The following is a 20493-nucleotide window of genomic DNA, read 5'->3' as shown; positions in this document are numbered from 1 at the left end:
TTTATTACAGCTTCATATCACAACATCTGGCAAAAGATCTCCACCAATAAACATCACATCGAGGTCTGTTTATAAAACTCTACTTATTATTTTTTTGAACTATAATAACCAAAAGTATAAAATTGTCATTTATTACCACAGTTACAGTAAAGCCTTACTGTGTTACACAACTGGAACCTCATACTGTGAAAGTGACAGGTGATGTTGTATGAATAATTAATTCACATATGGTGCTGTATGACTATATGAATAAATAAAATCCTCTCCCACTCCATTTTCAGCTGGGCAGAGAAGAGGAACGGGTTTTGGTTTAGCTTGAGTGAAGGTGTTGTGACTTTGCACTGTTGAGTTCCCAGACTGTCCCGAGGTGACTCTAAGTTGAATTTAATCTGTTTGACTGCGAATCAGAAAGGGCAACACACTTGCTTTGAGACAATGTGATTATCCAGAGGCGAAGCCCTCACCCTTTTCTCTCTGAGGTCTCAGACTGTCTGTGCTCTTTTTCTGCAGACTGGATGTGTTTTATTGCCTAAATACTCTCTGTACAAATATATTACAACACAGACTACACGAAACATACTGACAGCTCTATTCAGACAGGAACAGTGTACATATATGTAGCTGTAAGAGTCCTTGTAAATATGCAGGTCAAACCTTATTCTGATGCTGTGTCTGACAATCTATTATGTACCTGTCAAAAGATCTGGTAGAAAACCTTGGAGCCTGAAGCACATTCTCAGCTGTTACATTATTATATCATCTGAAGAGAAAACATTAAAACAATCATGTAATGATTCACACGCCATGATGGTGGGCTCTATTGGCTCTCAAGGAAGGGGGTCTGGGTTTTAGTCCCAGCGTGAGTCCTTCTGTGGGATGTACATGTTCCCTCTGTGTTTGTGTGGGTTTCCTCCCTCAGTCAAAGATATGCATGTTAGGTATCAGAAGCTCCTGACATTGCTCCTGACCAAGGCGCTGACCCAGGGATTGGAGCCGGTATCCAGACACTGTACTATGGCTGCCTGCTGCTGCTGAGTAGTTAGAAATGTTGAAATTCAGAGGATCAGTTTCCCTATGGGGACTGAAAAAGTATAAGTCCATTTCACATCTAGAGATTGGTCTGTGTGTTTGTTTTGCCTCAGTCTCATTGCACTGTAAATTAAAAAAATTCACAGAGTTTTAACCGACTTCTTTAGTTATTAAAAACCATGTTTTGTTTTGTTAAAGCAAGCAAAATGAGTGATGTTTTTTCAGTCACCCCAGGTAAATATTTAATTTGTGAATAGAAAAGTATCTACAAATATATTTCACATGATGTGAGGGTTTTTGTGTTTTTTTTACTAGGTTTTCGTAGCCAACATGACTAGGTATATGCCCTTTGGTTATGGTTGAATGTGTTTCTGTCTCTCTTTTGAGAATCCGGAGATGCTCCATCGTGGCAGAAGAGTCATTTAGTATGCAGGTGTGGGCGGCTGCTCTTTGATCTAATGGATGAATAGCTGGAGAGGCCTTTCCCGCCATGCCTTTCTCTGGCCTGTTGACTGTGTGACTGATAACAGTCCTCTGGGGGAGATGGTTCATCGGATGGCCCGCTCGTCCTGTCAGAATCTCTGACATCTGAATTCTGCAGTGCGTGTTTCTCTGAAGAGCAGAGAACATCTTCGAGCCGCGTGGCGTTTATTACGTATACAGTCACCTCACCGTTCGCGCTGAATGAGCCTGTAAACTACGTATTAGAATGAAAGCAAAATGCCGTTGCCATGGCAGTGAGTCTCTGCCCCCTTTTAAGTGGACAGGTTAGATGATGGGGGTGACTGGTTCAGAACGGTATGGATCCTACAGATCTATATTAGATCCCACTGGATTTTTGATTAGCAGTTTTTTAATTGCTTCAGTTGCTGAAGCACAAGAATGCCCTCAGAATGTTTCTTTGTGTCCTTACCAGCATGAAAGACATCTCTTATACTTTGGCATATTGGCACAGGTTGAACATTTAAATTTTATACAGGAATAACCTATTTCATTCATTAATGAAAAAAAAGTGAGACAGAATGTCATAGACAATGGTAAACATGGTTTAATCACATAACAGAATTACTTCTAAACAATTGTCTGGACTAAACCCCTGACAGAGGAAGGTCATCTGTTTGTTTTTGCCTGTTCTGGTTCATTAGTCATTTTGGAAAGGAAGGAAACGACCTTTGTTGATCTGAAGGTCGACCTGTGATTGCTGTCATATCGTTATTTTGTATCATCTTGCTCATATGTGCAGCCTCGTGAATAAATTTGTCAAATTAAAACCTTCAGCTTCAATGAATGTTCTTTTTTAGCCCACTGGATTGTCCCTCTGTGTCAGGCATTGACATCCTTTATCCGTTTTCTTCACTCTGTTTTCAACTAATACACACACACAATGCCACCCAGCCTCTGATAGTAGTATGTTTTAAGCCTGTTGCTAGGTTTTTTGAGTGGTCATTGACATCATAGATTATGGATTATGGTTTTACCATCCAAACAAGGGATTTCAGATGCTATATATATGTGTGTGTGTGTGTGCATGTGTGTGTGTGTGTGTATACAGCTAGCTGGCTCGATAGATAGATAGATAGATAGATAGATAGATAGATAGATAGATAGATAGATAGATAGATAGATAGGTATAGAGATAGATATATTTGTATAACATACTACAGATATAATAACAGTTGTCCTACTGGGGAACTGTTGGGAGCTCTGGTGAATTTTGTTTGGAATGAGTCTCCTTACCATGTAGATGGTAGGACATCCAAAGTGACACCAGCATTGTAACCTTTTCTAGCACTTAGCACTGTGAGTGAATGATCTAGAAAACAGCGAAAAGCTTTTTATATCTCTCAGTTGTGCTCAAAAATGTTAAAACACCTTTGAAACTTTACTTTTATTCAGCTCTCCTATGTAATAATGACAAAAATTCAGTGCTGGGTATTTCTACAGATAGGGGTGATTTCAGTCTTATACCCCATATACAATAGGACTTTCATCTGAGTGGATGAAAAACTGTCATCCGTCCTTTTAAAGTGTATTTATCCTCACGGTGAGTAACCCTTGCATCAGTAGTTAGTAGTTATATTTAGTATAAAGGATACACACAGATAAGAACAGCTACATCCATCACTGTATCTTCCGTCTAAAACGTCAGAACAGTGACATGGGTGGAGGACTGTATTTCGATATTAACAGACGTAACTTTTTTGTCAGCTCTGGACTGAACTCCAGGATCATTGTATCACTGTATTTGGTATGTCTTGTATCCATATGGTCTACGCCATTTACTGAAACCGTAGCTCTCATACTGAGACATAGCAAAACCAGTTGTCCACATGCTTGGCAACCAGTACAACATATCCAGTAAGAAGTAAAGGCAGGAGACAGAGATTTTTCTTCTGACCTTGATTCCTTCTTCAATGTCCTTTCCTATCTTCAGTCTTAGGCCTGCTTGTGTTGGGTGTCGATGGAAGTGCATCAACTTAAAATGGCGAGTAATTGCATTTGTTAGTGTGATGCTGTTTAATGTAGTCTAGTGCAGTTTCACTGTAATTTCAGTTCTATTATTTCTTGTTAGGGATTACGGTATTCAAAAGTCATAATTAATCTAACTTTTCTCCTTGTTTTATTTTGGAATGATTTTTTTTATTGTGCTAAGCTTGATAGAAAAAGTGACCTACTTCAAAAGGAAAGTGTTGTTTTCAATCCCTCCTTATCCTGACTTAAAACATTTTTTTTTGCTGTTATGGTTATAATTTCTCATTTGTTCTATAAATCCTTTTTGTACTGACGGAAAGCAGAGCTGATTCAGATGTGTCAGAGGAAACGTATTTGCTGTGTGTGTTTGTCCTCTTGGATGTGTTGTTGACAGAGAGGGAGGGAGGGAGACACACCTTCCTGCCTGGCAGGCTGGTGAATATTAATATTCATCTTCTCTACTTTAATGCATATCATTACAGTCCCACACTCTCTATTCCATAGACCTTAAGATGGCCCAGGAGGCGGGGTGCTTTTCAAAACATGCCTTTTCGATTTTCTCGTCTCAGTGAAAACTGGAACATATTTTCCTGTGCCACTCTAGCCTTTCCAGAGGGCTTTTTTTGTACAGATTCTGATGCAACTCCCTGTAATAGAGCGGTTAGTGTAAAAAAAATGTTCACACTTAGAATGGACAGTTGAGTTTATCATCATTTTATGGAAGGTGTCAGTGTAGAGGTGAATTCAGTTTTATTGTAATGTCTGAACAAGTGAACTGGGATAGAATAGATTACATCAGTTCAGAGGTCTATTCAGGTCATATTTTGATATCTGGGTGAGTTTAGTGGCATAGGTTATAACAGTATGGACTTGTGCTCATGGAGTGTATGAGTGGGGATGTGTGACTTATAATGGACTAATGAATTTGTCACAGGGACACTATTCTTGTTGTAACAGCTGGAGGCAGACTGTGCTGGACTCGATTGGCTCTTCAATCCCCTTTTCTCTCCTTCCGCTGGCAAGAGTGCAGCTTGGCATTCTGGGAACCGCTGTCCCTATGCGTGTGACCTGAGGGTGAAGTGTTACAGGAAGGGCATCTGAGACGGACACACGGCCGCTGTCCCGTCTGATCAACCTCTGCCACCCCTCCACTTTTACACTCATCCAACCAACCACAAAGAAAACGTAACTTCCTAATTATAAAATACTCCCTGCACTCGTACAACACCCCCTCCCCCCTCGGCAATTCTCTCAGCCTACAGCCCTGAGGCCCATCTCCTCCGCACTTCATTATCCTGCTCAGATGAGAGCGAATTAGCACAAGTTGGCCCATGGGATGGGAAATGATAGGCCAACAAGGATAAGAGGCAATTGGAAGTTTTTGAACTTTAATAAAGAGTACCTCTGTTTACGGAGAGAAAATGCTTTGAAGGTCACCTAGGTAATCGGAGGGTACATCCTAAAATTTCTAATTTCCTGGAGGTCGTGCACCAAGATGCTGTTGTCTGTCTGAATCCGGGAGTTTGTACAGCTGTTTTGTGCACTCTGAGGTGAAGCAGGTAACTGAAACAGACACTTCACCGTGCGTAACGTTAATGGCCACCAGTGACTTCAAAGTTGACAAAACAGCACCTCCTAATTCTTGACTTTGTGCATGAAGACATCTCTAAGGCTCTCTAGAGTTCTACTGAACAAATGTTGAGTAAATGAGCAAAGAATTTAAGGTTAGTTTATGTGGTGTGTGTGTGTGTGTATATGTACATACACACACACACATATATATATATACTCATACACCAGCACATTTGCATCTGTTCCTTTGTAATGTGTGTTGTGCCGTCTGGCCACTAGAGTTTTGTTATGAGTCTCGCAGGACAGGGAGGGAAAACTGCTGTCTGTGTTTCTATATTTAGAGTGGTGTTTGTGTTTGAGGTTAAAACGCCAGTGTTGGTGTATCTCTAGGTGTCGTAATGGTACAGAATCTAGGTGCTACTGTGTGTTGACGTTGTTGCCATAGATGAGAGCGTGCGTCACGGCAACCTGAGTCGCAGATGTCCTCTGTGTTTGGAGCTGGAGGAGGAATTAAACGAGACATTCAAGACACTGGACCTGTATTTATCTACAGGATGTTTGAATATTCCATTGGGTGACTTTGCCGTCCCTTCCACCGACTGGACTCTTTAGGGAATGGTAATTTTCTGCATTCAAGAGAGGGAGAGAGATTCACAGATCTTTTCAGAGAGAGAGACTAAAAGCCACATTGACATTTACAGGGAAGTAAAATGCCCATTATGAGCCATGGCAAGTTATTCATGTGGAAAAAAAAAATAGCTAACCAGGAGGAGAAATTTTAATCTTAAAATATCATCTTTTCAATTTGACATACTTTACATGTTAAATGTCCTAAGCGTTTAGTTAAGCTGCGATTCTGTTCACTACAAAATGTTCTGTCAAGAAGATTCTTTTTAAATGAGAGTTTAAAGCCAGCAGCCAGATTTTGCTTTAGTGTTAGTGTATCCTTCCAAGCCAAGCAAACTCATCTGAGAATACACCCCCACTCCACCCAACCACTGACACCCACTTGATAGTGTGGAGCAATTTGAATAGACCAGGGCCCAAAAATTCCATTTAGATACATGAAATTTCTAGAATCTGACAAAGGAGCTTCAGACTCTTTGTTATAGAGTTCTTTTAATGGGGCATTGTGTTCTGTCTCAGGATTCTGTGGTCAAGATCAAAGACACTGAGCTATTGTTCCTTTGTTGGAATGGTATTCGAACTCTGAAGTATACCAGTTTTGTTATGTCAAAGCACGGAGGAGGAGAAAAAGCCTTCCACCTCCTGAGGCGGTTTGTTTTCTACAAAAACGTAATGGCTACTTATTAAAATGACAACACAGTGTCTTTCTCACTGAACCCAGAAATGACGTAGCATGCAGCATTGGCAAACCCATTAGAAGGAAATGCTGATCCGTTTTTACTTGAACTCTGGTTCATTAGTAATCCCTTTCAAAAAGGGCTCTCTGCTCTAATCCTTATGAACACAAGCCTGTCTCACTCTCTGTATGATGAGTATGTTCTGATGATGCTGTTTCCTTAGCAATGAATTAACTCCGTGTTCAATATTACACGGTCACGTCAGCTTCAAGGGAAAACTTTTTATTTTCTCGTTTCTATTTATAGCATTCTTTGAAAAAAAAAATCATTCTTGCTGGCTGGGAATATACCGGAACTGTCTTTTAATTTTTTTTGTTTGTTTGTTGTTTTAAATATTTCTGAACACCTATCTGTATCTTCTCAAGGTGTGGAGAAAACAATATTAGGTCAGACCAATGCTTCCAGAAGTTTTTCTGACGCTCAGCCTCATAAGCAGATGGTGGCTCCTCTGATGTGCATTCTGTTTTTAGTCTGTGAGATTGTAGTGCCCAGTAACTGTGTTAAATGTTTAATTTAATTAACTATGACAGTTTATATAGTCCCATTTTTACCAAAGCAAGACCCCACAGACTCTCACACACACTTGATTTAACTGTCTCTTAGAAAACCGAACACTGGCAAATTTTCCTGTGGGTTATTGTTGTAGATTTTCTATGAGGTCTGGCCCTGTGGTAAGTTCATGAAAGGATAGTAGAGGAATCAGAGAGTGGGGAAAGCAGCTTACCCTCGCCATGCATGAGTGACAGGTCAGCCGACCCAGTCAAATTCAGCCAAACTGCAGGAGGCAAGGCTATCGAAGCTTCACACCTGCTCAGTTTGGAATCCGGCCCCCCGCAGCAGAACACTGGGGATTCTCACCAGCCAAATGTCATTTGTTTTTGGAGATTAAGGCAGATTTTCAGCTTCTGCCAGTGCTATGTGTCATACTTGGGAATTGCATACTGAAAATACCCTCCCGGAAGCTGTGCCGTGTCGTGTCGTGAAAATGTTAAAGAAGAAACTTTTATGCGAATGTTAACTCATTATATCCTCAGGTTAGAATGACCTTAAAGCAGGTCGTGGTTGAACAGTTGGAAGTTTGAAGTTTTCGCTGCTTTCTCGATCTTTCCCCAGGAAATGATAAACAATGAGAGCTGGATCATTAAAATGAGTCTGGAGCTAGGTTGTATTCAGGGCAGTATTTCTGCAGTGGAGCTTGTGTGAGGATGTGTGTGTGTGTGTGTGTGTGTGTGTGTGTGTGTGTGTGTGTGTGTGTGTGCGCGCGCGCGCGTGAACTGATGAGTTTGTCTCTGCGGAATGGAGGTCAAGAGGACAGATCCCTGTAAAGTGCGCACTCCTCTTAAGGGCAGATGATAAAGTGCGGTAGTCACGGATACTGACAGTCTACCCTGAATTCCACATACAGTGTATGTTTTAGGAGAATAGAAATCTCAGAGACCTCACCACCTACATTTGTGTGTTATTCCAAAGCACTAGATCACACCTTTACTCACACAAACGAACATGCTGCAGAATGTGAAAGATGTCTATTTCACAACATAAGAATTTGTGTTTTTTTGCTTTCAGTTGCTAAATATATAAGTGTTGATGATATTGATATTAAAGGTGTAAGCATGATGATCAGTTCACATTTGTGTGAGTAGACACCCTTAATGCGGAGGACACTTGTCTGTACTATAACGCTATGGTATGCAGTGTGTCATATGTAATGGCATCACCTTAACATTGTAATTAAGGTGTGTGTAATGAATATCCCAAAAATGCAAAAAAAAAAAAAGTTTATTAGAGACTTTGTTCATGGAATTGTTAAGCACTGTTATTAAAATGTACCTTGTCTTCTGTCCCTGTTTGTTTTTCAGATGGAAGATATCATTGCACGGATGCAAGATGAAAAAAATGGAATTCCCATCCGAACAGTGAAAAGTTTTTTATCCAAAATCCCAAGTGTATTTTCAGGTAAGTCAAATATTTCAGTGTATATGTGATATCTTTTTTGACAGCCGGTCAATTCTCGTCCCAAACACTTGAGATGGTTTCTGGATGGTTTCTTTATTGGGAGACACTCTTGACATTTAGCTATTTTGTGTTAAAAATGTTTACTGTCAATAATTGTAAAAAATGCTTTAAAAAATATTAATAATACACATTTGTGGTATTTTGGACATAGTAAGTGAGGCCTGAAAACTAGGTGATCAACCAGCCATACAGTATTTATATGTATGTGGCCATATGGCTTAGCACAACTATATGTGTGTTAATACAACAGACGCATATAGATGTATATGTATCCCCAGATTACCGCTGTTAACCATGGCTTAACCTAAAATTAAGCGTCCCATTTCCACACCAGTATATTGCACAACAATCCCCAGTAAATATTACCCTTCTCATTAATATGCAGCCCTTTTCAAACGACATCAACATGACAAAAGCACCTATACAGGAAAAAGCCCATCTAATCATCGAGGAATGAACAGAACAGCCTTTCTGCTGGTTTTTCCTGGCTGCTAATAAAATCAGATTTGCTGCTGCAGTGTGGGCAGAGCTGTGAGGAGAGAATGGAAAATACCAGAACAGGAGAGACACCCAAAGACATTCAGGATAAAACAGACACTTTAAAAACTCACATACAAGTTCCACCGAGGACACTGATGTTTTTTTTTTTTTTTATTCTATTTATTTCTTTTTTAAGAACTAAAACTAGTCAGGCTGTGAAGCTGTGTGTGAAATTAACCAAGACTGCACAGGCAGTGTAATGTTGTCCCTGCATGATTGAATCAATTGAGTCTTGAAGAAAGAGTAGCTGTAGAGAGACATGAGATGCTGTAATCCACTGAGCCCTACCTGTGAAACATAAACCCAATTTAGCTGTCAGATACACAAAGGCTACGTCGGCTCCACAGACGGCTAGTGCGGGGGGAGATAGTTTAATGAAGAGATCATTGACTCGTCAAAACACAGAGCCTGACGCTTTGGATACAGCCAACGGAACATTAAACTTATCCTGTAATGATGTTAATGGAGGTTCAGATTGACTGTGTGTGCACGTTAGTCAGGCATATAGAGCTGGAAGACAGAGTGGCAGACCAACCCCTAGTTCATATGCCATCTGTGAGGTAGAAAGCATATAGAATAAGAGCCTTCTACCTCCAGCTTATGTAATTGAGTGTGTTACGTAACCTTGTTCAATATGACATTTGAAAGGTGTGCGTTTCTGCCTTGACAATCTTTGATAGCACTTGAAAAGCCGTGGATATGTGTGTGTGTGTGTGTGTGTGTGTGTGTGTGTGTGTGTGTGTAAAGTTAGCTCTGAGAGATGTGTCAGAGAAAGCTACTGGATAGTTCTGTGAGGATACAGTCAACGCTATGCCAGCAAAAGAGGGCACATTGTACAGAGTGTGAGTTGGCTGTGGTGAAGCATTACTGGAGCTTTCTGGCTTCGTTTAGAAGCTCTGTGAGTCACACACACACACACACACACACACACACACACACACACACACACTCAGAGCCATGTGTGTGTAGAGCTAGGGAAGAGTTTGGGACATTCCGTTGGGGAGCTCTCATGGACTTCAGTAGCATCGCAAATAGAGATACATACAAGTTGTAATGGAGACTAGATTGCCAGGCTCTTCATTCTCCCTGAATTCCTTCTAATCCAAAAACCTTCATCGTTGTTACCTATTTGGAAAGAGCTGTCCTTGGTGCTGAACATAACTGTACAGTTGTAGAGGTGGTTCCAGGTTAATGTGTTAACTTGCTTGAACTTTCCAAAGCTTGGAGTTTTCTAAGTTCCAATGCTTTGTCTGCTGAGACAGCTGCTTTTCCAATCTCGCACCCCCACCTTGGCCCTGGGGAGCCACTAGACAAGCCCAGTCAAAGATCTATTTGGCTGCTAGCCTCTCTAGGCCGCTGTGAAGATAAAATAGGTGAGCCCTGGGGATGAGACGTGGCTTCCGGAGATCCTGAGGGTAACAGGCTTCAGATCAGAGCAGCTTATCACGCTCTTCATCCCTCTCCTCTTCCTCCCGGATAATTCTTTACCCTTCTTTGCAATTTCCTCGAGGTTGTAATTTGAGACTCCAAAGCATGGGTGGTAATGATCTAGCCTGGTCACATTATGTCCCTGTCTACTTTTCCATCTGGAAGGGTGGATACCCTTTGATACACCTCCAAGGTCAATGTGCTTAGTTACCGGTATGAACAATACATGTCTGTGTTTTATGCTGCAAAAACCTGTATCATCGCTGCAAAAAAAGCCGTAAGACTCAAAACCGTTCGCTGGTGCAATACTTTGATTTATGAGTTTATCACAAATGAAAAGGACAAACCTTTCACCACTGAATCTCCTCTAAGGGCTGACTCAGTCTTAGGTATGCCCACCTGTGAGTTTTTTTTTTTGATAGAGATTTAATGCAGAATAAATGATTTGGTAGTTAAGGGAAGAGCTTAAAGGTTAGCTCAGCAGTAAGGCTTCAAGGAAGCTACAGGAAGCTAATGTAGGAGGCTAAGCTACCCAGCAGCAGGAAAACGGTAAAGGCCAGAAACTGCAGGCATGGGATTCCATTCTGGCTCACGTGCATCATGATACCATTTCTCAGTTACATCGATGCACAGTCAGATGGCTTCTCAGTCAAACGATGGCAGGGCAGAGGTCTGCATGACTCCTCTGTCATATACCACATGAACTCTGCACGAAAGCAGTAAGATCTGCTTACTGAATGATGTAGACTCTGGCCGTTTTACCTTCACTAAAACAGCCAAAAGGTACTGAGAGCCTTTTCCCGGGCCTTTCCCAGTCCCAGCCTTTGCCTCGAACATTCAAATTGATTTCCATCAGATTAACTTCAGCCCTGGATCGTTTTCGTGTCTTTGAGAGCTGTCTTTTTGTTTTTAACGGTCGCTTTTCCTGGCTCCGTACAAGTTCTGCACACAGGGTCTCAGCTTATTGGCTGTCTCATTTTGAAGACAACAATTGTCTATAAAAAAGTGGGTCAGAGACAGGCAGCTTTAGTAAATGCACTGGGTGTTTTGTCTCAGTGCATTAAAGAGATTAAAATACAGTTTTACACGGCTTATAAATTGCGATGACCATTGTCAATAGATCCAGAGAGTTATGCTGTCTGTCATCTCTGTTATTGAGTTTGACTGACTAAATATGTGGCCTTCATGAATATTTCTGGAGGACATCATTTGTCAAAAAGTCTGTGGTGAATGTCCTTAAAGCAACCCCAAATTGAAGTCATCAGTGTTTGCCTTTAGCAGTTTAATGTTACTTAAAAGTCAGTCCAAATACATTTTCTGTGAGTTCTCCCTTTAATTATTGTGGGCCTCTGGTGCAGCACGACATACACCATGTTGGTAAAGGCCCATGGAAGCTGCTTCTCTAATCTCTTTATTTGGCAGCAGGCTCCAGAAAGTCCTCCAATAAGATGGCAAATCCTCAGAAGAAGAAGAGGGGCTGTCAGAGAGAGAGAGAGAGAGAGAGAAAGAGAGAGAGATAGAGGGAGGAAGGCGGGGGAAGAGTAGGAGAGAATGAGAACGATGGGAAGAGAGAGAACAAGAGGAAAGGAGGGGCAAAAAGAAGGAGAGAGAGAGAGCTCCATATGGGCCTGTAGCTCCCTCTCTTCCAAGCCACTCTGCTCTGTCAACTGTGTCCTCGGAGTTGGGAGAAGAGAGAAAGTGATAATTAAAAGAGTACAGATTTAGCTGGTGGAAACAGCTGGTGTTGACTGGCTGTGTGAAGATGGCAGGGTGGCAGGTAGTGCTGTAACCCCATCCTCTCCCATGCTTACACACCTACAGCTTCAACTGCGCGCGCGCGCGCGTGTGTGTGTGTGTGTATTACTTTGTCTGTTTGTGTGAAATTAGGCCACTGTAAAAGTATCAGTCTTGTTATACCCAACACAGTTTCATATTTCTTCTGGATATTCTTATACAGCATCATTACTTGTGTGTGTGTGTGTGTGTGTGTGTGTGTGTGTGCGGGTGATATGTAAAAAACAGTATTGTGACTGATTTCTTTGAATATGGGCTCTCTTGGGTTGTAATTTTGATAGCACCTACTCCATGTTTGCCATGGTAGCATGGTAACATCACCCGTGGATGTTGAAACCTCACTGCCAATGCAAATGATAGAATTTAAAAACTATAACTAACAGATTTAAACGAAGGCTTATAAATATTGTAACATTTTTAAAGCTTTACCCCAATACAGTGCTGTGATGGTATCATACAAGTACAGCACTATAACAATAGAATAATAACAATAGTCTTAAACTGTCATTTTCATTTTTTAAGAAAAGTACATATATAATAAATATTTGTTTTTTAACCTCAACATTCCAACAACATGGTGGACTATGATATTTATATGGTATTTATGTATCAAGTTTTTCACATTTTTGCTCCTTAAGATGAGAACAATAAAATGTCAACAGTGAATATCACACTTTACCATGAGATATAGTCACATGTACTGTTTGTGCTATGTCCCTCTGTGTGATTAGATTAATACATCAAACCATTAAAGTGCGTGTTTCCTTACCTGGACACTCAGAGTGTGTTGAAGGACGGAAGAGTCATTTGTTGAAAACTAATATGGAATTCTCTTTCTTTTTCTCTTTTCACATCAGGTTCTGATATTGTACAGTGGATGATCAAAAACCTGAACATTGAAGATCAAGGTAAATAAGCTCTTCTTCTGCCAAGCATGCTCTTCTTTTGAAATGACTTCATACATAACCTTCTTTGAATATAGATGAGTAATTTCAGTGTGGGCAATCTCGGCAGGGTCAGTGAGGTAAAATCACAGCTCCTGCAAAACGTCATGCTCATTTTAATAGAATGCTGTCTCCACATTGTTTGACTGTCATTTTCACCCGTGAAGTAAAAAAAAAAAGGCTCTCGCTCTCTTGTTCAGGTCTTTTAACTGGTGTTTAGTTTTGCGTGCTCATTAAACAATATTATTGTAAATAAGGACAGGTCTCCCATAGCACGTCCTTTTCATTTCGTTACAGCATCAGCCGTTTGAGCGAAATATTCACGCTTGGAGCTTGTCTGCATCCAAATGAATAGGAAAGGATCCAAACCTATTATTCATTTCACAATCTAATAAACCCTCTTTTTTTTTCTCAGGTCCATAAATTTTCATGAATGTGGAAACGTAGGCCCAAAATAGTCCTATAATGAGATGTTTTGGGAACGGTCAAATGACTTCTGTCACGCATGGACCAGTTTCACTGCTGTCGGCCGTTTTTGAATGCCGAATTTTTTGGGGGGGTTTCCTGTGAAAGTTCTGTTGTGAGCTGGGGATATTTGGATATTTTCATCTCTCCTAAACATGCTATTTCAGTGTTAGTATCCTCATATGACTGTTCTAAATGTAGACCCTTACCATTTACCCAGAGGCCAGTACTCTAATAAAACGTGGTCTCCTGAGGCTGGCAGCTCATGTTCCCCTGAGAGAGCCGCCTGTCCCCTGGCTACCTTTACCTCAGAAAGCTGTTGGTGCTTTTTTTTCCCTCTGCCTCTCATACCATAGCACATGCTGAGTGCTGTGGAAGTAGAGGTCAGGAAACAACGTCGCTCTGGAGGAGGAAGTCTGGAGGAGTTGTAGCCTGAAAATAAATCAGATTTGGACATGTGATACTTTCTCTCTCCCTCCCTCTCTCTTTCTCTTTCTCTCTCTCTCTCTCAATTTTTAAAGATGGTTCTGGTCACCCTGAATTTCTCATGGGAAATCAGCAGTGAGAGTTATAGGGACAGAGAAGTGGAGGGTGAGAGAGAGAGAGAGAGAGAGACTGAGAGAATGGGGAAATAGACACTCTATGTTCTTTGAAGTAATACATGAGAAGTTGTTTGCTTCTCTCTCTAAAGCTCTTTGGGCATTAAATTGAACTGCTGAATGGTGTTGTAGTGTAGCGCGTTGAGTACAACAAGGCTCAGATGACTGGTCAATGTTCAGGAGCTAATTGGCTCACTGAGAACGATGTTGCGAATGGACTATTGGCTTGTGTCACCTCTGACAAAGCTGTTTACAGCGTTAAACTCATTAAGCAGCTGAAAGCTGGGTGCGTCGGCAGGTGAGCAAATCACTGGTCCCGCCATTATTCAATTAGAGAATGATCGGCCTGCGGTGACGCTGGCGGCGGCGTAAATGAATGGCTGAGATAGCTGAGAGAGGAAATCAAACGATGACATTTAAAGCTTTAGTCAGGTGATGGCTGCCTTCTATTCTTAATTGATTGGCGCTTTTTTATTTGGCTATAAATTACTGCAACATGACCTTTTGTGAGTTGCTGATTGGATGACAACACGTCAAATGAACACCCCGTTAGTTCCTGTTAGTGTGAGCTGAGCCATTGTTGATAAAGAGGCTTTTGCCAACATTACAGTCACACATGAAACATTTAGAGCAGCTAGCAGCGTCATAAGCGTAAGGAAAGCCTTTTGTATCTTAGTCCGAGGTGATTCTTCCTTCTTGAGGGAGTCATTTCACATGTCAGTTAATATGCCACGGTGCCCTAGTCATCCTTATGCCTCATTGGTCAATATGAGATAATATATTCTCGTTTCAGATCTTTGTTTTTTTCTTTTTTTAATCAGACGTTCACATTAGCATCTGTCATAGTAAAGGCATCCAGACTAATAGCACATCAGGAGTCACATGGCATGGCCATGGCTTTATCAATCTCCAGTTGAGCACTGAATCTGTGTACAGAGCAGTGGAGTGTGGGGTGATGTTAGAGGAACAGCGTATGCAGCAGGAGGAAATGTGGAGAAGGAAGCAGTGCTCAGGATTCCATTAGCATGTTCCTGAATCATCAGGGCACCTTTTGCGATGTGAGATAAATTGAAGGCGTTTGCCCAAAGGTTTAATGGGCATTAACGCGGCAGGTTAAGGACCTCATCAATCTTGGATATGTCGTTCCTTGTGGTGGCCCTGCCCGCCTGCCCAAGTGCCCAGCTGTGTCGTGCTGTCACCCGTACGAAACACAGGCTTGGTTCTGACCTTGGGAAAGAGTGCATTTAGACAGAACCCTGCTTTCCTCTAGGACAGATGCTAGAGTAAGTCCATCCAAAATAGGAGACTGCTGAGAGACAGAGATTAGCAGCACTATTGATCTGTCTGTTCCACTGTATTAGCTGGTGTTTTCATGAAGATAAATGCCAACTTATATTTTAGAAAACTGAGCAGAATAACTCACTCTGTCCAGTGTTTGTTCTGGTGCTTTGTTAACCATGTGTTTTGTGCCACCTGGACCAGTTTAGCTGTGTAATAAGTAACAGTAACGGTAATAGTAACAGTATAATAACAGTCTAATAACAGGGCAATAAACATATGATGACAGTCCAAGCTTAATAACAATCTAGTAATAGGAGAACAACACTCCAGTCCAATAGCAATCAAGTAAAAGTCTCCTAAACATCTACTAACAGTCCAGTAACAATCAAATAACGAGTAATAACAGTCCAATAATAGTTTAATAATGATCTAGTTCCAGTCTAGTAACAATCTAATAGCAGTTTAGGCATAATAATAATAATGACAATTTAACAGCCTAATTAAAAAGTCTATTTACAGGACAGTAATCGCATAATTACAGTCTAACAACAATGACGGAACAGTCTATTAACAGTCTAGTAACAGTCTAATGACAGTCTCAGAGTGTGGTAATAATCTGTTTGCCTATGCAGGGTCTTTTCATCAGCAGTCTTAGTGCTACAAACTGTAAAGCTCTGCCCTGGGGTATTCATGACAGCCCTGATGCAGACTTGATTAAATCTGTTTTTAAAAGGGTTCATCCCCCCTCAGACATTCAAAGACATTTTTTTTCATCCACTAATATTCATCTTTGATTTGTATTTGTGTTAAGGGCTTGTGCTGTGTGAATGAGATGTAGCTGGAAATTGTTTTGTGTGGGGGTTTTTTTGTTGTTGTATCTGCGAGTGCAGAATTTCTGGAAAGTTCTTTGTTGTTGCTGTGTTTGTGTTGGGTCTGAGAACAAAGTGATGCTGGGATATTGATGCTCATTATATGCCCCCTGTTGCCGTGGTGATAATGAGGAAGGGCACCGTGGTGTCGATGTCACTTCCTGCCTTCACAAAGAAGCTGCTGAGGCACAAGGCAAATAAAGCGTTGTCCTCTCCTCAGGTCTTTCATACTCTCTAGAGTGCTCTGCTTCCTTCCTCTGTTTTACAAACCTCTATCTCACTGCTTCACTTTTCTTCAGCTGTGTCGAAAAAACTGTCTTAGTGCTGCATTTCTTCATCTATAACACAAAATGATCTCACTGCTATACTTTTCTTCATCTGTAACACAGACCCATCTGACTGCTTCACACTTCTTCATCTGTGACACAAACCTGTCGTACTGCTTCACCGTTCTCCATCTGTTATAGAAAGCTGCTTCTGTAATACAAATACTCTGTCTTACTGCCACTCTTCATTTTTAACCAAACCTGTCTTATTGCACTTGTGTGCAGATATCAGCCTCTGTGCTTATATGAGCAGAGCACGCTTGCTCACTGTCATCAGTCACATGTCTGCTCCTCGCTGAAAAGGAGTCGATTGCATTGTTAGCACCGGGCTTGATTATAATTCAGATTTGCATGATTGCCTCATTGGTTCTCTGTTTGCATATGAGAGAATGAATGAATTTCACTGCCGTTTGCCGTCGTACTGCATTCAGCGCGAGAGCAGAAAGACAGAGAGAAGAGATGAGAGAGAGAGAGAGAGAGAGAGAGAGAGAGAGAGAGTCGTGCTTGTGCGTAGTTCAGAAGCTGTGCCTAAACAGTGAAGAATGGAATTTAAATCTATTATACATGAACACTGAGTGTCTCTCCAGTAACTAGAACAGAACAGCAGCATCTCCTCCTCTCTTTAAAATCAGCCGATTCTTTATGCATAAATGCCACCTTCCCGTGACTCCTTCTTAAAGCATAAATACATACATTCATTTAGGTCGAAATAATTAATGGAATGGATGAATCATCTGTCAGAATAAATATTAGCATCACTAAAATGAATCATGTGTAACAGAGGCATGACTGAGTGAGTCAGTGGGGATAGTGAAAATAAAAGTAGTAAAGGTAACGGTGATCACAAGTGAACTCAAGCAATCAAATACGGGCACTGTGACTGTGCCCTCTGCTCCTCTCTCTCTCTCTCTCTCTCTCTCTCTCTTTCATTCTCTCCCTCTCTCTTTCTCTCTCTCTCTATCCCTTTCTCCCTCTCTCCCTCTCTCTCTTGTCTGTCTGATTGGACTACCCGTCTCCTCTGCCTGGGTTTATTATGTAAGGGGATCACTACCCCCCAACCAGCTTCTTTCATCTCAGGAAGAGCAGGATCAAAGTCAGTAGCTGTTAAATATAGTGAGTTTGTGTGAGTGTGTGTGTGTGTGTGTGTGTGTATGTGTGTATGTGTGTGTACATGGGCTTGAGTGTATACGAGTTGCACATAATTGTATGTGTGTGAGAGAGAAAGTGTGTGTGTGTGTGTGTGTGTGTGTGTGTGTGTGTGTGTGTGTGTGTGTGTGTGTGCGCATTTGTTTCTATCTGTGGGCTGTCACCGCAGACACAATGTGTATATATTCAAATCCACACATTTAAACACACACGCACACATACGCATGCATGAACACACATGCACACTCACACACACACATACACACACACACACACGCACAAACACACAGGGGCCTTAATCAGTTTAGCTTGAGTGTCCTTGCTGTGCAGTCCTCTGAAGCATTTATAGAATGTTTACATGGTCTTTCAAGCAACCCATTCTGTGTGTGTGTGTGTGTGTGTGTGTGTGTAGTAGGTCCTTCTTTCTTTGGTCTTCTCCCTCGTTTGCCAGCGAGTCTCAGCGTCCTGTTTCAGATGTAGCGTCGCTCCAGTGTACAGTGTTTATTGAATTGGCAAAGCAGCCTGGGTCTGACTTATCTGTGTTACATCGTCAAGACTACCATTCGTCACCGCTGACTAACTGATAGAAACCTATTAATACACCTTGTTTTGTGTACACTGATTGATGAAAAAACCCTGTGCCAAAGCCATCAAGGATGCTTTAACGTCTGCTCTTCCTTGTCTGTCCCTTCTCTTTGAGATCTATGCACATCTCTCTCTCTCTCTCTCTCTCTCTCTCTCTCTCTCTCTCTCTCTCTCTCCCCTCTCTCTCTCTTGCCTGTGTCTCGGTGCCCTCGGCAGTTTGATGTGTTATTTGCTGTTTAATGAGTGTGGTACACAGGTGGCGGGGGTATTCGTCACGCCGTTGAAGACACCACTTCAAAGGGCCGTGGCAGCACTGAGGACTAAATGTGCTGCAATATTGATGGCTGCTCATGCTCCTTCTGCATAAAGCTTCAGCTAATGAGGAAACATCATGTGTGCCCTGTCTGTATGCATGTGTGTGTATGTGTGTGTGTGTGTGTGTGTGTGTGTGTTTTGTTTTTGCAGTGGAAGCTCTCCACCTGGGTACGCTGATGGCCGCGCATGGTTATTTCTTCCCCATTTCGGACCATGTGCTCACGCTGAAGGACGACGGAACCTTCTACAGGTTTCAGGCAAGCGTGTTAAAAGCTAATAAGACCAAAAAAAAAAAAAAAACCAAAAGGAAAAAAAAAGGGATAAATGTAGTCTGTGTGTCTTTTTTTTTTGTCTCTGGCCTAATTTGGAGATGAAATGCTCTGTACTGACCTGCAGCATTCCAGCTAGCTGTGAGTTGGTGGATATTTTGGGATTTTGGGGCAGACAGACTGTTTAACGGGTCATTAGATCAGTCTGTCTGTTAATGATGAGGACTGGAGCATTTAGATCATTACTGAACAAAATCAGGTCTGTTACTGTCCAAAGGATGCCTTTGTAATAAAACAAAAAAAAAAAGGTTGCTGGAAACCATTCAGTGATTATAATATTATGAATATTTATGAGGACAATTATTTGTCCTTTTTATCCATATATATATTTGATGTTTGATGATGGATGTACTGTTGTGTATACTGATGTGTGTGTGTGTGTGTGTGTGTGTGTGTGTTTTAAATACGGTTAGCCTGCTCATGTTAAATGTGGTGCATTATCACTGATCTTGATTGCTTGCTTATGGTTCTCACCATTTCATTGGTTGATTCTTCAAATTGACAGATGAGGAATGTGTTTATATGGTTTGTGGTCCAAGGAAAAGAAAAGGGCTTTTTTTTGCACTCTGACTCTTGTCTTGTTGAGCCTCTACGACTGTTTGTCTGATGTAGTCATATAAAAAAAGCCCTACACACACCCACACACACCCACACACACACACACACACACACACTGTAACAGGGGAACATTTCTGCTGCTACTTTCAGTGATATGTCTCTTACAAAGCTCTTTCTTGCTGTATTATGAAGAAGTTGTCTAAAACTGTTTACTGCTTCCTGCAGACTCCGTACTTTTGGCCATCCAACTGTTGGGAACCAGAGAACACAGACTATGGTGAGTATTTCCCAGGTGGTGCTTTGAGAAAATAGGTACAACTTATTGAAAGCTTATGTCTATTTGAATGTATTTTAGCATATGGATATCTGATTTTCATTTCAATTCCTTTAATATGTTAAGGTTACCTAATTAAAGAAGTAACAGTTACACTTCAAATTATTTATTTAATTACTCTCAAAAGAAATGAAATTTTCTGAGGAGGGAAAAGTTAATGCATCTTTGGCTTTATCTTCTGCTAAAATGATTACAGTTAGCGTAATGTGCATTAAAACAGAGGCAAAATATTAATAATTCATGAGAAAGTGGCTTGGAGGACTGGGCGTTACGTAAAGATTACAAACTGACTGTTTGATAACACAACACATCGCAACCAATTGAGTTCCCTCAGACCCACAGAAAATAAGATTGCTGATGGCAGGTATACAGGAGGGTTTACAAAGTAATTTCAGAGCAAATTCAAGTCAATCATTTCACTGTAGGGGTTAACGTCTGAGGATTTGCAGCCATCAGTGTCAAGATGCAAGAGCGAACTGTCAAATAGAGATTATTCATTTTAAAAACTCGATCTACACTGAAGGTCA

The 20493-nt window shown here is 41.2% G+C and overlaps 1 protein-coding gene across 1 annotated transcript in view; it reads left to right on the top strand.

Annotated features, from left to right (window-relative positions):
* Nucleotides 1-20493, top strand: part of rgs7b (regulator of G protein signaling 7b) — a 48712-nt gene that overhangs the window by 14693 nt on the left and 13526 nt on the right. Inside the window, exons 3-6 of the mRNA XM_030773233.1 lie at nt 8297-8393; nt 13073-13123; nt 18896-19002; nt 19858-19909. Of these exons, the coding sequence (XP_030629093.1) occupies nt 8297-8393; nt 13073-13123; nt 18896-19002; nt 19858-19909 (307 nt within the window). The remainder of the gene's footprint in view (nt 1-8296; nt 8394-13072; nt 13124-18895; nt 19003-19857; nt 19910-20493) is intronic.

The sequence above is a fragment of the Chanos chanos genome, chromosome 5 (genome assembly GCF_902362185.1).
Source record: "Chanos chanos chromosome 5, fChaCha1.1, whole genome shotgun sequence".
Classification (NCBI taxonomy): domain Eukaryota; kingdom Metazoa; phylum Chordata; class Actinopteri; order Gonorynchiformes; family Chanidae; genus Chanos; species Chanos chanos.
Note: the sequence above shows the minus strand (reverse complement) of the source record. Positions and strands in the feature narration are given on the sequence as shown.